The sequence below is a fragment of the Rhinopithecus bieti genome, unplaced genomic scaffold (genome assembly GCF_001698545.2).
Source record: "Rhinopithecus bieti isolate Rb0 unplaced genomic scaffold, ASM169854v2 scaffold_32047, whole genome shotgun sequence".
In the NCBI taxonomy this organism is placed as follows: Eukaryota; Metazoa; Chordata; class Mammalia; order Primates; family Cercopithecidae; genus Rhinopithecus; species Rhinopithecus bieti.
The window spans coordinates 121,122-138,552 of NW_016814042.1; the positions used below are offsets into that span (position 1 = coordinate 121,122).

General features: G+C 43.0%; 1 protein-coding gene across 2 annotated transcripts in view; it reads right to left on the reverse strand.

Moving 5' to 3' along the window:
• Window positions 1-17,431, reverse strand: part of BAG4 (BAG cochaperone 4) — a 37,955-nt gene that overhangs the window by 19,564 nt on the left and 960 nt on the right. Inside the window, exon 2 of one of the 2 annotated variants that reach the window (XM_017849387.1) lies at window positions 159-266. The exons of the other annotated variant lie outside the window; for it this stretch is intronic. Within the exon in view, the coding sequence (XP_017704876.1) occupies window positions 159-266 (108 nt within the window). The remainder of the gene's footprint in view (window positions 1-158; window positions 267-17,431) is intronic. 2 annotated transcript variants of the gene reach the window in all.

Genomic DNA, 17,431 nt, shown 5'->3' on the forward strand with positions numbered 1-17,431 from the left:
AAAAAAAAAAAAAAAAAAAAAAAAAATGAGATTGATGGAGCCCATTAAAGCAAAGAAAAAAAACAAACACTCATCACTGCTCTGAAATCTGCACAGGTTTTGAAAATAAATCTATTCATTAAGAAAAAGTTCAGAAAGTCTCTGTTTTTAAACCATACCTGGCCTTGCAATTCTGGTCTTACAGGGTATGTACTTGGGTAAGGAACCCTAGATCTCGCAGAAGAATTCCAATAGTTAGAATTGTAGCTAGGATATGGTGGCTGCTCCTAAGAAAAAAAGAAAAATAAATTCACTCTTAATAACATTCATACATCATTTTAAGATAGATTGATAGAGGCAGGTTATAAGGATTAAAAAAAAAAAAAAGCAACAGACAAAAAAAAGCAATAAGCTGGGCACAGTGGCACATGCTTCTTGTCCTGCTACTGCTGAGGCTGAGGTGGGTGGATCACTTGGCCTCAGGTGATTGAGTCTAGTCTGGTCAACAGAGACCCCGTCTCTTAAAAACAAAAAATAAAAGAAAAAAGGCAACAGGACCCCACTATAAAACTACTCATTATTCAGTACATGGTAAATCAAATGCTCTGGGACAAAACAATTATTAGTAAAAAGCTGTTCTTATCTGTTTTGCTAATGACACCACACCAAATGCTATATAAAGGAATTCTACTATATCAAGATGATTAGCAAAATCAGAGACATTAGATCACCTCTATCCTTCTCCAATAACTAACCCTCATGACTACTAATTTAATTAGTGCAACAAAATGGTTCTTTGCTGTTGTTATATTTACCGATAACTTTGGAACACAAAGACATTACTACTAGAGTTTAGCTCAAGCACATACATCTTCAATCTCCACCTTCTTTGCCTTGACACACCCTAGTTTTTTCATATTCTACTCTCTGCTATGGCTAAGCTTTCTGCTGGCAACCTCAGTGTCAGGCTTTGATGCAGAACATTTACCAATCCAAAGAGAAAATCTAGCTATGACAATAATTTCATCAGCCTTTCTCTCCAACTCAGAAAGTTAATGCAATGATTTGCAAAAAGTCAATAAACTTTGATAAAAGACTAGACTCAAAACTTCTCAGAGTACTTATTATCTGATTTATTACATACATTATCCTATGAGTTATTTTGCTTTCAACTATATAGATTTAGGTTTTGTTTATTTTTTTAATTTTTTTTTTTATTTTTGGAGACAGAGTTTCACTCTTGTTGCCCAGGCTGGAGTGCAATGGCACGATCTTGGCTCACTGCAACCTCCGCCTCCCAGGTAGGTTCAAGCAATTCTCCTGCCTCAGCCTCCCGAGTAGCTGGGATTTCAGGCGCCTGCCACCAAGCCCAGCTAATTTTTTGTACTTTTAGTAGAGACGGGGTTTCACTATGTTGGCCAGGCTGGTCCTGAACTCCTGACCTCAGAAGATCCACCGGCCTAGGCCTCCCAAAGTGCTGGAATTACAGGTGTGAGCCACTGTGCCCGGCCCAAGTATCGTTTTAAGCTTGAACAGGACCTTCAACATTTTTTCTAAAACTTTGAATATGATTTCACAAAGAAATTCATTGGCAGCTGAAATAACTGAGAGATTATCAGTATTAGCTTAACTGCACTACTTATCAGTTTCATAATACTTTGTTTTCAGTAATACTTTGAATTTTTTTCAGTAATCATAATTATCAACACTGTTGGTACTGTTATCTTGGTACTGTTACGGGGGTATTATAGTTGCAAATGAATACTTACATTGGTGTTGTTGGGAATCAGTATTTTCATAATGGGACAGAGAAGACACAGATATAAGAACAATGAAACTTGGCCGGGCGCGGTGGCNAAAAAAAAAGAACAATGAAACTTAAAACCTTATAATCCTTAATTTGAATTGTAAATATCAGTATGAATTCAAACTGTATATTATCTTCTTAAAAAACCACCAACTTGGCCGGGCGCGGTGGCTCAAGCCTGTAATCCCAGCACTTTGGGAGGCCGAGACGGGCGGATCACGAGGTCAGGAGATCGAGACCATCCTGGTTAACACTGTGAAACCCCGTCTCTACTAAAACTACAAAAAACTAGCCGGGCGAGGTGGCGGGCGCCTGTAGTCCCAGCTACTCGGGAGGCTGAGGCAGGAGAATGGCGTAAACCCGGGAGGCGGAGCTTGCAGTGAGCTGAAATCCGGCCCCTGCACTCCAGCCCGAGCGACAGAGCGAGACTCCGTCTCAAAAACAAAACAAAACAAAACAAAACAAAACAAAACAAAACAAAAAACAAACCACCAACTTGGCCAGGCACAGTGGCTCACGCCTGTAATCCCACCACTTTGGGAGGCCTGACGCGGGTGGATCACCTGAGGTCAGGAGTTTGAGACCAGCCTGGCCAACATGATGAAACCCCATCTCTACTAAAAATACAAAAATTAGCTGGGTGTGGTGGCGGGTGTCTATAATCTCAGCTACTCAGGAGGCTGAGGCATGAGAATCACTTGAACCCAGGAGGCAGAAGTTACAGTGAGCCAAGATCACACCACTGCACTCCAGCCTGGCCCACAGAGTGGAGACCCTCTCAAAAAAAAAACCCACCAACTCAGGCTGGGCGCAGTGGCTCAATCTGTAATCCCAGCACTTTAGGTAGCTGAGGCAAGAGGGCTGCTTGAGGCCAGAGACTAGAAGTTCAAGACCAGCCTGGAAAATAATGAGACTCAGTCTCTACTAAAATAAATAAATAAATAAATAAATGTCAGGTGGGCATGATGATGGGTGCCTATAGTGCCAGCTACTCAGGAAGCTGAGAGGTGAGAGGCAGAGGCAAAGTCCAGGAATTCAAGGTTATGGTGAGCTATGATCTATGACTGTGCCACTGCACTCCAGCCTGGGCAACAGAGGCAGACTCCGTCTCAAAAAAACAAAACAAACAAAAAAGGTAATTTAACCTTTTATGCAAAACAAACAAATATGGCTGAAAGTGACAGTGTGCCAGTCCACACAAAGGATTTAGGAGTCGCTGCAAATTCCAGCAACCCTCTTGTGTTCCCATGCCCTCCACAAGACCTACATTATCTTATGGGAGCTGTGTTTTCAACTGAAGTTCCAGGATGAGAAGACACACAGGTAGACCTAAACTGAACCTGGGGCCTAGAGAAGAACCACTAGAGTGGACTCACAGAACCTGAGCAAGAAATAAATGTTTATCGTTATAAGCTACTAAAACCCTGGAATTGTTTCAGCATAGGAAAAGTCAATCAATGCAGTAATTATCAAGTTGGTAACACAACCATAGAGAAAAAAGAATTACTTCAAATGACTTTTAGCTCACATTATATTTTAACTGTATGTCCTCAGTGGAATTTATTCTCTAAGGATAAGTTGAACTGCAAAGAAACCTAAACTGCATCCATTAGTTGTTACTCATAAAACTGGTATTCTTATTTTCAAGTTTTACTCACTACCATCCAATTCACCTATTTAAAGTATATAATTCAGGCCTGGCATGGTGGCTCACGCCTGTAATCCCAACACTTTGGGAGGCCAAGGTGGGTGGGCCACTTGAGGTCAGGAGTTCAAGACCAGCCTGGACCACATGGTGAAACCTCATCTCTAGTAAAATACAAAAATTAGCTGGGTGTGGTAGCAGGCACCTGTAATCCCAGCTACTCAGGAGGCTGAGGCACAAGAATTGCTTGAACCCGGGAGGCAGAGGTTGTAGTGAACTGAGATTGCACTACTGCACTCCAGCCTGGGCGACAGGGGCAAGACTCCATCTCAAAAAAAAAAAAAAATTAGCCAGGCATGGTGGCACACACCCGTAATCCTAGCTACTTGGGAGGCTGAGGCAGGAAAATTGCTTGAACCCGGGAGGCAGAGGTTGCAGTGAGCCAAGATCGTGCCACTGCACTCCAGCCTGGGTGACACAGCAAGGCTCCCTCTCAAAATAAATAAATAAAAGTAAACAAAGTCTACTTGGTCTGATATTAATGTAGCCACTCCAGCTTTCTCATAGTTGCCATTTGAATATTTATTTTATATATATATATATACATTTATATATATGTATTTGTGTGTGTGTATATGTAATTTTTAATTGATACATAAAAGTAGTACATATTTTTGGGATACATGTGGCATTTTGATACATGTATGTAAAGTGTAATGATCAAAATAGGGTAACTGGGATATCTGACACTTAAACATTTATCTTTTCTTTATTGCATTATATTTATTTTTCCATCCATTTACTTTCAAACTATTTGTATCTTTAAACCTTAAGTGTGCCACCTTTAGACATCATATAATTGAATCTTGTTTTTTTTAAATCCAGTCTGTCTTTTGACTCAATTGTTGAATCCATGTACATTTAATATTATTGATACAGCTGGATTTACATGTTTTATTTTTACTTTTTGTCATCTACTTTTACTTTTTGTTTTTTTATGTCTCATGTGTTTTCGTCCTTTATTCCACCTTTACTGCTTTCTTTTGCATTAAGTGAATATTTTGAAATGTAGCATTATAATTTAATGATTATAAATTTTTATACTTTTTTTTTTCTTTAGAGGTTACTCTTGGGCTAACAATATACTTCTTTTTTTTTTTTTTTGAGACGAAATCTCACTCTGTCACCCAGGCTGGAGTGCAGTAGCATCATCTCGGCTCACTGTAAGCTCCACCTCCTGGGTTCACGCCATTCTCTCAGCCTCCCGAGTACCTGGGACTACAGGCGCCCGCCACCATGCCCGGCTAATTTTTTTTTTCTGTATTTTTAGTAAAGACAAGGTTTCACCATGTTAGGCAGGATAGTCTTGATCTCCTGACCTCGTCATCTGCCCGCCTTGGCCTCCCAAAGTGCTGGGATTACGTGAGCCACCCCACCCAGCTGGGCTAACAATATACTTCTCATCAGAATCAGCTTCTGATTTATACTAACTCAATTCCAGTGAGATACAGGAATGTTATTCCTATATAAGTCTGTTCCTTTTCCCCTTTTTTGTGATTTTACTGTTATACACATTATGTCTACAAATGTTACAAACTCAACATTATATTGTTTTTTTTTGTTTTGTTTTGTTTTGTTTTGAGATGGAATCTCACTCTGTCGCCCGGGCTGGAGTGCAGTGGCCGGATCTCAGCTCACTGCAAGCTCCGCCTCCGGGTTCACGCATTCTCCTGCTCAGCCTCCCGAGTAGCTGGGACTACAGGCGCCCGCACCTGCCCCGGCTAGTTGGTTTGATTTTAGTAGAGACAAGGCGTTTCACAGTGTTAGCCAGGATGGTCCGAACTCCTGACCTCGTGATCCCACTCCGTCTCGGCCTTTCACAAAGTGCTGGGATACAGGCTTGGAGCCACGAACTGGCCTAGATTGTATACTTATTAACTTTAAATAATGTCTTTTTTTTTTTTTTTTTTTTTTGAGAACCGGAGTCTCGCTCTGTCGCCCAGACTGGAGTGCAGTGGCGGATCTCAGCCACCTGGCAAGGCTCTGCCTCCGGTTACGCCATTCTCCTGCTCAGCCCACTCCGGAGTAGCTGGACTACAGCGCCCGCCACCTCGCCCGGAGCTAGATTTTTGTATTTTTTTAGTAGAGACGGGGTTTCACCGGTGTTAGACCAGGATGGTCTTCGATCTCCTGACCTCATGATCCGCCCGTCTCGGCCTCCCAAAGTGCTGGGATTACAGGCTTGAGCACCCGCGCCCGGCTATAATGTCTTTTAAAGAATCTGAGAGAAGAAAAGAGCATATTTGTATCTTTTGTTATATTAACCTTGTTATTAATCATTTCTGATATGTTGGTGTGTTCAATGGTGTCTGACATTTCTTCAACACATCAGTCTTTTTTTCTCCTTCAAATTGCATAATCTGTATTGATCTATCTTCAAATTCATGAATTCTTTCTTCTGTCAGTTATAGCCTATTGAACTCCCCTAATTTTTCATTTTAGTTATTGTACTTTTCAACTCCAGGATTTCTATTTGGTTCTTTTTTAATATATAATTGCTATCTCTTTAATGATATTCCCTATTTGACGTGACATTATCACACACCTTTGCTTCTTTAATCAGAGTTTTTCAGTTATTTGAACATATACAATGGCTACTTTGAAGTCTCTGTCTATTAAATGTGACATCTGGTCACTTTCACAATCGGTTTTTGTTACCTGCTTTTTTTCCAGTGTATGGGTCATACTTTGCTGTTTCTTTCCATAGCTCATAATTTTTTGTTGGAAGCTAGACATTTTAGCAACTCTGAGTACTACTGTTCCCACCTTTTCCACCTCAGGCTTGTTATTGTCATTTGCTCATTTGTTTAGTAACTAGCTGGATTATTTTTGTAAAGTCTGTTTGCCCTCAAACTTCAAGTATGAAGTATGTGATATTGCTCATTAGAAGGCACAGCCTTGGGGATACCCACAGTCACCCTGGATGACAAAGGTCTTTGCAAGACTTTCCTTGAGTGTATCTTTCCTTGACCACATCTAGTTGTTACAGCTTCACTAATTTCCAGCTGATTGCTCTACTGGTTTTAATAACAACCTGGGGCATAAATTGCTCCACAGACTGAGTAGATCAAATTTGGGTCCCTCTAAAGGGACAGTTAGTTCCCAAGGTCAGTGCTTGAGAGTTGTTCTGATACCAAAGGGCTCCTCCTAGCTTCTTCTTTTCCTGGTTCTCTCCAGCAAACTAGCTGGCCTACAGTTTATCCTATATCTCCAGTGAATTTAACCAGTCTCTTTCCTATTGCTTTGCACAACAACCTCCGCAGTTTTTTTGAGTTTCTCCATATTCTTGAGCTTCTCCATACTTTGTTCCTTTAGGAAAAAATTAAGAGCTACCTGTTTTACAGCCTATTTCTGCTTCCAGATAAAACATCTGAACCACTCTCTACACCTATAGTGGGGACAATGGTGTGTTTATCTGAATGGCATCCCTGCTTTATGAAGTGGAGTACCCGGTGGAAGTGAGGCTATAGACTTAGGTCTTCTCGGCTTGAAAAGCAAGGGTAAAGATGATCAGAGCCCCAGCAGTTTCAGCAGTGCCTTGCCCAAGGTCAAGTCTCCATCCTAGGAGTAGGGACTGGGTGAAAGAAAGGAACCACCACCAGTCAGCCACAATTACCTAGAATTTTGCCTCAATGACAGGCACTTGGGGCAAAATGAGAAATGTTGGTATGCTACTCCTCCTCCTAGGATGAAAACCTTCTCACTGAGGCAATGGGGTAGAATACATGAAGCTGGAGCCCTGTGTTCTTGGCTACACCCTCTAGAGTGAAGCTTCTATCTCACTAGCTGTAAAAAAGGAGGGATGGAGAAGGTTTTAGTTCAAATATCACAGACTCAAGGTTCCTCATGTTTCTTCATGGCCAGGGGCGGTGGCTCACGCCTATAATCCCAGCACTCTGGGAGGTCAAGGCAGGTGGATCACGAAGTCAGGAGTTCAACACCAACCTGACCAACATGGTGAAACCCTGTCTCTACTAAAAATGCAAAAATTAGCTGGGCATAGTGACACACACCTGTAACCCCAGCTACTCAGGAGGCTGAGGCAAGAGAATCACTTGAATCCGGGAGGCGGAGGTTGCAGTGAGCCGAAATCGCCGAGATCGCCAAGATGGCACCACTGCACTCCAGCCTGGGCGACAGAGCAAGACTCTGTCTAAAAATAAAAACTTAAAAAAAAAGGGTTTCTTCATTTGCTCTATTCCCTAGGACCATTTCTAGAAACTGTAATTTGTTATTTTTTAAAATTAATGTTCACCAGTTTCACTGGGAACTAAGTCCACAGAATTCTTCATGCTGTCATGCCAGAACTGGAACCTGGCATTATTTTGAACTTATTTTACACATTATTGTTAGATTGTGCAAATATTTGTAATTATTTTAAGTTAGGAATCAATATTTTTTCACATAAAATACACAAAGAAGTTAAAATTCCTATAGTGTTAAGTTTGAATTAATTTAAGTATGAACTCATTTATTTTTCTATTTTAAAATATTTTATAATTCTGCCCTTTGGAAAGGTCTAGACACAATGACAACACAATAATAATTAGTATATAAGCCAGGTACCCAACTGTAATTTCTGTACCAAGTATTAAGGTATTGGCCCTTGCCCCTCAGGTCCAAACACAGCACTGTTTTTCTTTTTTTGAGACAGAGTCTTGCTCTTGTTGCCCAGGCTGGAGTGCAGTGGTGCTCTCGGCTCAATGCAGTCTCCGCCTCCCAGGTTCAAGCCATTCTCCTGCCTCAGCCTCCAGAGTAGCTGGGATTACAGGCAGGCACCACAACGCCCAGCTAATTTTTGTATTTTTAGTAGAGATAGGGTTTCACCATGTTGGCCAGGATGGTCTTGATCTCCTGACCTCGTGATCCACCCGCCTCAGCCTCCCAAAGTGCTAGGATTACAGGCGTGAGCCACTGTACCCGGCCGCAAGCATGGCATTCTACACTTGGCTCTGTGATGCAAGGCTGGAAGTCTATAAACATTTCTCCCTCCCCAGCTTGCTTGCTTTCTGGTTCTGCCAACACAGTATGCTAGGCTAGAGGAGGAGACAGTGGACTTGCTTCTTCCTGTCTGTTTGCTGTTTCTGTCAGTGTCAGCCCTGCAATGCCATTCAACCTGTATGCAGCAGTCAGTCAACAACACTCTTCAAGCTGAACGCCCTCAGAGGTACCTGCACCAAGTAGGAGGCGCCACCTCCTGGCCACTCTTCCAAGTTTCCAGGTTCTTTTTATATTTCATGTCATGTCATGTCATGTCATGTCATGTCCTTTCATTTCATTTATTTCATTTCATTTCATTTGAGACAGGGTCTCACTCTGTCACCCAGGCTGGAGTGCAGTGGCACAATCACAGCTCACCACACCCTCGACCTCCTGGGCTCAGGTGATCCTCCCACCTCAGCCTCCTGAGTAGCTAGGAATACAGGAGCCCACTACCACCTGGCTAATTTTTGTTTTTTGTAGAGACAGGATTTTCCCATGTTGCCCAGGCTGGTCTTGAACTCCTGGGCTCAAGCAATCCACCTGCCTCAGTCTCCCAAAGGGCTAGGATTACAAGTGTAAGCCACTGCGCCCAGCCATTCTTCCAAGTTTCCTGGTTCTAATCACCCCAACCTCTTCCCTTTATTCCTCAGCCCTAGGAATTGTAGCTACTTCCTCCACTTACTATTTTCTGTTACTTCTGTGTTCTCTTTTTCCCTTTTGAGAACTCTAATAACCTATTTAGCTAATTTCCTAAATCAAATTCTAACTAGTGTGGTTTCTGTTTTCCTGCTCAGATCTTGACTTGATGGTTTCTAAATGTAATTCTCCACTTGGGAGAAAAATTCAACCAAGTTCTTAAGGAATGGCTGATTATGAGGCTTGGGACAAAATATATACAAAGCGCCACAGTGAGCGGAGAGTTAGAATGAGATATTCATGTGCGATAAAATTTACATTATATTGGCGGTAAATGTTTGAACCAGATGCTCGGGACAGCAGAGGGACCAGCACAACACGGGAAGGGGCGCCCAAATTCTGGAAGAGATACCAAATGCGTTTTGAAAAGTTAAAAATTATGCATTCGTCAGTATAGAAGGAGCAATAAGCGTAATTTATTCAGTGGACCGTTGTGTTGCGAACTACTCAAATAGCCTGTAATGCTATACAAATAAATATTATCATGCGCACATATACTAATAATTCCCAGCATTTGTCGCAGATTTTCCATACGAAAAAGAAAAATGATAAGCACACGCGACGGCTCCGTGTGAAACTCGGGGCGACCGCCCGAACGTTCTTCCAGCTGCGGTCCGCCGCCCCCCTGACGAAGCCTGCCCTCAGACTGAGTTCCTCTTGGAGGCCGAGACGGGCGGATCACTCTAAGGTCAGGGATCGAGACCGTCTGGCCTAATCACATGGTGAAACCCGTCTACTAAAAAATACAAAAAAAGCCTAGCCGGGCAAAGGGGGCGGGGGCGCCTGTAGTCCAGCTAACTTCGTGAGGCTGCAGGCGCACGGAGACACTCCGGCATGAACCCGGGAGGCAGAGCTTGCACGTGAGCTGAGATCCGGCCCACTGCACTCCAGCCTGGGTGACCAGAGCAAGACTCTCGTCTCAACACACACAAAACACTCACTCATATATATATATATATATACACACACAAAGCCTGAGACATCTTGTTGTATCAGAAATCAAGGAAGCTATTAAAAATCATTGGGTCATGCCAGGCACGGTGGCCCATGCCTGTAATCCCAGCACTTAGGGAGGCAGAGGCAGGAGTATAGCTTGAGCCCAGGAGTTTGAGACCTCCCTAGGCAATATAGCAAGACCCCGTTCTCCACAAAAAGAAACAGAAAAAAAAAATCAATGGGTTATGTCCAAAGGAATCAGAAGCCAAGAAAAAGGGACTCCCATGGACATAAGATGGTATCATTTAAGCATCAAAAAGAACGACTGCTATCTGCTGCTAAGGCTTCCAGTACAGATACAAGGAAAAGTGTCCTTGTGCTTTCCGTCTGATTGTGGCAGCTGAGATTAGATAGAAGAAAACAAGGAAACTCTGGAATAACCTTGAAAACAGTGAAGAGCCTGTTTTACTCTGAAGAACCTAACTTTTGAGTCGGCAGGAGAAGTTTTGGGAAATAGCCCCCACCACCCTTACCTGGTTGACTATACTTGTAAAAGCTTAAAGGTGACTGGGCGCAGTGGCTCATGCCTTTAATCCCAACACTTTGGGAGGCTGAGGCAGGTGGATCACAAGGTCAGGAGACTGAGACCATCCTGGCTCATACAGTGAAACCCCATCTCTACTAAAAATACAAAAAAAAAATTAGCCAGGCGTGGTGGTGGGTGCCTGTGGTCCCAGCTACTCGGGAGGCTGAGCGGGAGAATGGCGTGAACCCAGGAGGCGGAGCTTGCAGTGAGCCGAGATCATGCCACTGCACTCCAGCCTGGGTGACAGGGCGAGCGAGACTCTGTCACTAAATAAATAAATAAATAAATAAATAAAGCAAGCTTAAAGGTTACAGCTAATTAAAGGCAAGCCAGTGACTTTTTGGTCTATTTGGGAGGAGAAAAAAAAAAGACTGCAACTGACTGAAACACACTCAATATATTGAGTGTATGTGTGCATATATATGTTATATATGTTATACATATATATGTTATATGTTATACAAATGAGTTCATAATGCGACTTTAAAAAATGAGGGTGGGATTAAATGTTTAAAATGAGAAATACAATTCCTTTTCTGTAATTTTAACAGGCTTTAGAGATAGGTAAAAATTAAATCTTCTTAAATTCTTACCCTAGAATTCTTGTTTAAAAGATGGGTCAGTGGCTGGGCGTGGTGGCTCACGCCTGTAATCCCAGCACTTTGGGAGGCCAAGGTGGTTGGATCACGAGGTCAGGGTTCGAGATCAGCCTGACCAACATGGTGAAACTCCATCTCTACTAAAAATACAAAAATTAGCCGGGCATGATTGTGCACACCTGTAATCCCAGCTACTCAGGAGGCTGAGGCAGGATAATCGCTTGAACCCAGGAGGTGGAGGTTGCAGTGAGCCAAGATTGTGCCATTGCACTCCAGCCTAGGCGACAGTGAGACTCCGTCTCAAAAAAAAAACAACAAAAAAAAGATGGGTCAGTATGTATAGCTCAGTTGTGATGGTAGCGCTGGTTACATAATTGTATGCATTTAACAGAACTCACAGAACTATACCCTAAAGACAGTGAAATTTACTTTATGTAAATTATGCCATAACTTTTTTTAATGAAAAAAAGAATGTACTCAATGAAGCACTAAAAAAGTAGAATTTTATTGTCTTAATGAAAAAAATAATGTCTTTGTCTTTTTTTTCCTCCTTTTGGACAAAATGGGACAAATCTAAAAATATCCCCAGTAACAGTGAAAGTCTGTAGCTCATGGCCCTCCCAACATGACACTAATTCTATGAAACAGCGGTTTCACAGGAAACTGGCTGAAGCTGAACTCTATTCTATAAACTAAGTTACCAATTTTATCATGTGCCTAACTCTTTCCAAACTTTTTATTTGTTGAATGAAATACAAACTAAAACAAAGGTAATAAAATGTTTTCACAAGCCACAATAATGTGAATTAAAGTTCTATGCCAAAGAAAATTTGATTAAAATTATGCAAGATAGCTAATGTATTTCCTTTCTTCTCTTTTGAGAAATAAATAATCCCAGATGAAGACTGGAGTCAATTCCTTTAAAGTGAATATATGATTACATTTTCCAAAGTGGCTTACCAACATTCCTCCAAACTGAAACCCCAGCCCAAGCAAATCTAACAGCAGAGGAATCAGTAGCACTTGTACTACATAAATTCCATTTACAGATTTGCTTATATTTTTCATAAGAACTGGACAAAAATTATTAGTAAAGTACATGATAAATTATTTGTATAGCTATATAGTTCAAAATCACTAATAAATTACCTTATGCTCCTATACTGACAATCATAATTTTTTAACTTTTCAAACGCATTTGGATCTCTTCCAAATGCTTCCCTGTTCTGTCCCTCTTGTCCCAGCATCTGGTTCAAACATTTACCAAATAAATTTCGCACAGCATCCCATTCTACTTCCCTCACTGTAAGATGACCTAGCCTCCTACTCCACCATGAGAGGAGACCAATAGCTGTCAATGCCCCTCTGCTCCAATTCCAAACTTGTTGCTTTTCTCCCTTTAGCTCAAAAGAGGTTTCTCAACTCTTTTCCCTTACTTCCTTTTTTTTGTTTTGTTTTGTTTTGAGACAGAGTCTCGCTTGGTAGCCCAGGCTGGAGTGCGGTGGCATGATCTCGGCTCACTGCAACCGCCACCTCCCTGGTTTGAGCAATTCTCAGAGTAGCTGCGATTACAGGTGCCTGCCACCATGCACGGCTCATTTTTGTTTTTTGTTTTCTGGGACAAGGTCTTGCTCTGCTGCCCAGGCTGGAGTGCAGTGGTGTGATCTCGGCTCACTACAACCTCCGTCTCCCAGGTTCAAGTGGTTCTTCTGCCTCAGCCTCCCAAGTAGCTGGGATTACAGATGTGAGCCACCACACCCAGCTAATTTTTGTATTTTTTAGTAGAGATGGGGTTTCACCACCTTGGCCAGGCTGGTCTCAAACTCCTGACCTCAGGTGACCTGCCCACCTCAGCCTCCCAAAGTGCTGGGATTACAGGTGTGAGTCGTCGCGCCCAGCCTAAAGTTTTACTCTGAAAAAACACAAGGAGTGGCCAGGTACCAAAAATACAAAAGTAGCCGGGCATGGTGGTGGGCGCCTGTAATCCCAGCTACTTGAGAGCCTGAGGCAGGAGAATCGCTTGAACCCGGAAGGTGGAGGTTGCAGTGAGCCAAGATGGTGCCATCACACTCCAGCCTGGGCAAGAAGAGCAAAACTCTGTCTCAAAAAAAAAAAAATTAAAAAAAAAAAAAATTAGGCCCGGCGTGGTGGCTCACACCTGTAATCCCAGCACTTTGGAAGGCTGAAGCGGGCGAATGACGAGGTCGGAGATCAAGACCATCCTGGCCAACATGGTGAAACCCCGTCTCTACTAAAAATACAAAAAAAGTGGCCAGGCGTGGTGGCAGGCACCTGTCGTCCCAGCTACTCGGGAGGCTGAGGCAGGAGAATAGCGTGAACCCGGGAGGCAGAGCTTGCAGTGAGCCTAGTTCGGGCCACTGCACTCCAGCCTGGGCGACAGAGCGAGACTCTGTCTCAAAAAAAAAAAAGAAAAAAAGAAAAGGGAGTGATAGATTTCTAATTTTTTTCCTGCCATACTTAAATGTGTTAACATAGTCAAGTCTGTGTTGTAGTTCAGTACATCATCTCAATACAACCAGTTCTATACAGCAATGCTTCTCAAATATTAATGTGGACATGAATCACCTGGGGATCTTTTTTTTTTTTTTTTTTGAGGCGGAGTCTCGCTCTCTCGCCCGGGCTGGAGTGCAGTGGCCGGATCTCAGCTCACTGCAAGCTCCGCCTCCCGGATTTACGCCATTCTCCTGCCTCAGCCTCCCCAGTAGCTGGGACTACAGGCGTCTGCCACCTCGCCCAGAGGTGTCACCGTGTTAGCCAGGATGGTCTCGATCTCCTGACCTCATGATCCGCCCGTCTCGGCCTCCCAAAGTGCTGGGATTACAGGCTTGAGCCACCACGCCCGGCCCTCACCTGGGGATCTTAATAAATTGCAGCAGTAAGTCTGGAAGAGGAGAGATTTTGCATTTCTGTCAGCCTCACAAGTGACACCAAAGCTTCTAGTCCATGGACCACACTTTTTGAGTAGCAAGGTTATAAAAGGTTTCTATACTGTTTGGTTTTCTAATTTGACAGATTTATACTATTAAAATGCAAAACATAAAAAGTCAAAAGAACAAATCTGGAAAAAACATTGCAACATCTGTGACAATATGCATACCTTTTTTTTTTTTTTTTTTTGAGATCGAGTCTTGCTTTGCTGCCCAGGCTGGGGTGCAGTGACATGATCTTGGCTTACTGCAAATTCCGCCTCCCGATTTCAAATAATCCTCCTGCCTCAGCCCCCCCAGTAGCTGGGTTTACAGGTATGTGCCACCATGCCTGGCTAATTTTTGTTTTTAGTAGAGACGGGGTTTTGCCATGTTGGCCAGGCTGGTCTCGAATTCTTGACCTCAGGTGATCCACCCTGCCTCAGTCTCCCAAAGTGCTGGGATTACAGGAGTGAGTCACCATGCCCGGCCAACATGCATATGTTTGGTATGAGTTTTCTATTGCTGCAGAAAAATTACCATCCTATACTTTTAAAGTTGCAGAATCATCAATCTAAAAGATAGTACAAACTCTTAAAATGGTTTACAAATGCCCATTACACATTTCCACCTTTATCTCCAAGTACTTCAGCACCATCACCCACCCTATGGGCACAAGTGTACTCAAACCACACTTGACAACTCCTTACACAATGCTAAAATCTTAACTTCTGTAGTGTATCCAACCCTCCCTAACTCTATCCCAGAAAACAGACTTTGGTTTTGATAATACAGCAGGCCCAGCAGAAGTTAGTCATCAGTTTAGAGGTCCTCTCCTCTTTCCCCACTTCGACTGAATTTTGGTCTAATTTGGCCAAGCATTTCATCACTCTATAGTCCCATGACCTACCTATACCAGATTTAGGCAGAGAAAATATGGATCTTTTTTTTTTTTTGAGATGGAGTTTCACTTTTGTCTCCTAGGCTAGAGTGGAATGGTGTGATCTTGGCTCATTGCAACCTCCGCCTCCCGAGTTCAAGCGATTTTCCTGCCTCAGCATCCCGAATAGCTGGAATTACAGGCGCCCGCCACCATGCCCAGCTAATTTTTCTATTTTTAGTAGAGAGGGGTTTTGCCATGTGGGCCAGGCTCGTCTCAAACTCCTGACCTCAGGTGATCCGCCCTCCTTGGCCTCCCAAAGTGCTGGGATTACAGGCGTGCCACCGCGCCGAGCCAGATCTTTAATTTATAATTAATCTTGTAAAATTATAAATTTATAATTTATAATCTTATAATTACACCTGTAATCCCAGCACTTTTTAAGGCCAAGGCAGGAGGATACCCTGAGATCAGGAGTTCAAGACCAACCTGGCCCACACGGCAAAACCCCGTCTCTACTTAAAATACAAAATTTAGGTGGGCGTGGTGGTGGGCGCCTGTAATCCCAGCTACTAGGAAGGCTGAAGCAGGAGACTTTGACCCGGGGAGGCGGAGGTTGCCGTGAGCTGAGATTGTGCCACTGCACTCCAGCCTGGGCAACAGAGCAACACTCCGCCTCAAAAATAAAAAATAATTTCTCACTGCTACATGTTTTTCTCATACAATTGTTTAAACTGTGATATAATCAACATGCTATAAACTCTACCCTTTTAAAATGTACAATTCAGTAGTTTTTAGTACATTCAGAGTTGTGCAACCATCACCATTGATTTTAGAAGATTTCTTATTTTTTGTTTTTTATTTTTTATTTTTTTTTAGAGACAAGGTCTCACTATGTTGCCCAGGCTGGTCTCAAACTCCTGAACTCAAGCAATCCTCTGGCTTCGGCCACCCAAAGTGCTGGGATTGATTACAGGTGAGAGCCATCTCACCAGGCCCCAATTTTAGAACATTTCATCATCCCAAAAAGCATATTCTCACCTACACCGCCAGTCCCCCAACCTCTGGCAACCATTAAGCTTTCTGTCTCTAGATTTACCTACTCTGGCCATTTCATATAAATGGAATTACACAATACGCAGTCTTTCTGACTGACTTTGCTCACGTAGTGTGATGTTTTCAAGGTTCATTCATATTGTAGCACGCATCAGTAGTTCATTCCTTTCTATGGCCAAATATTCCATTGTATGAATATATTAACACTATATTTTGTTTATCGATGCATCAGTCGTTATGTCCTTACAACATTCCTGTATTCGAATAAAGAACCAGGGCTCTGAGAGGTTCACTCTTTTATTATAACCCAAATAATAAAATGACATTTGGGGCCGAGCGCAGTGGCTCACGCCTGTAATCCCAACACTTCGGGAGGCCGAGGAACAGGGGAAAGGGGGATCACTTGAAGTCAGGAGTTCAAGACCATCCTGGCCAACATGGCGAAACCCCTCTCTGCTAAAAATACAAAGATTAGCCGGGCGTGGTGGCGGGCGCGGTGGCGGGCGCAGTGGCGGGCGCCTGTAATCCTAGCTACTCGGGAGGCTGTAGCAGGAGAATCGCTTAAACACGCGAGGTGGAGGTTGCAGTGAGCCGAGATGGTGCCACTGCACTCCAGCCTGGGCAACAGAGCAAGACTCCATCTCACAAAAAATAAATAAATAAATAACATTTCCACTTTTTGGCGATTATGAATAATGATGCTATGAAGAAGGGTGGACAAGCTTTATGTGAACATATGTTTTCAGTTTTCTTGGGTATATAGCCAAGAGTGGGCTTCCTGGGTGTTATACTATTCTAATGCTTAATGTTTCGAGGAACTAGCAAACTATTTTCCACCATTTTACATCCCCACCAGCAATGTACGAGAATTTCACTATCACATTTTCAACAAATGAGGGTAATTCTTGAACGAATAGAGAGGTGTGTCGCCACCGTAGAACGACAACCCACTACCCAGAAGACTGCATTAAGAAAGCAGAAGTATATGTCCGGCGGGAAAACAGAATAAAATGTTACAGGTCCAAGCGTATTAGGCAAGTGAGTTAACCTCGTAGAGCCCCGGTTCCTTATTCGAAAACATAAAAAATAGGGCGGGGGGGGGGGCTGCTGTAATGCCATTTTACCTTGCAGTCGCCGTGAAAATTAAATCAGTCAATCCGCGTAAAGGTGCTTTACAACACTGATTATTCACGATTCGATCTCAGGCAAAGCATTAGGGGCAAACGGCTAAATGCCCAGAACCTCCCCCTCGCAAAGGTTCTTTCCCCTCGGGAGGG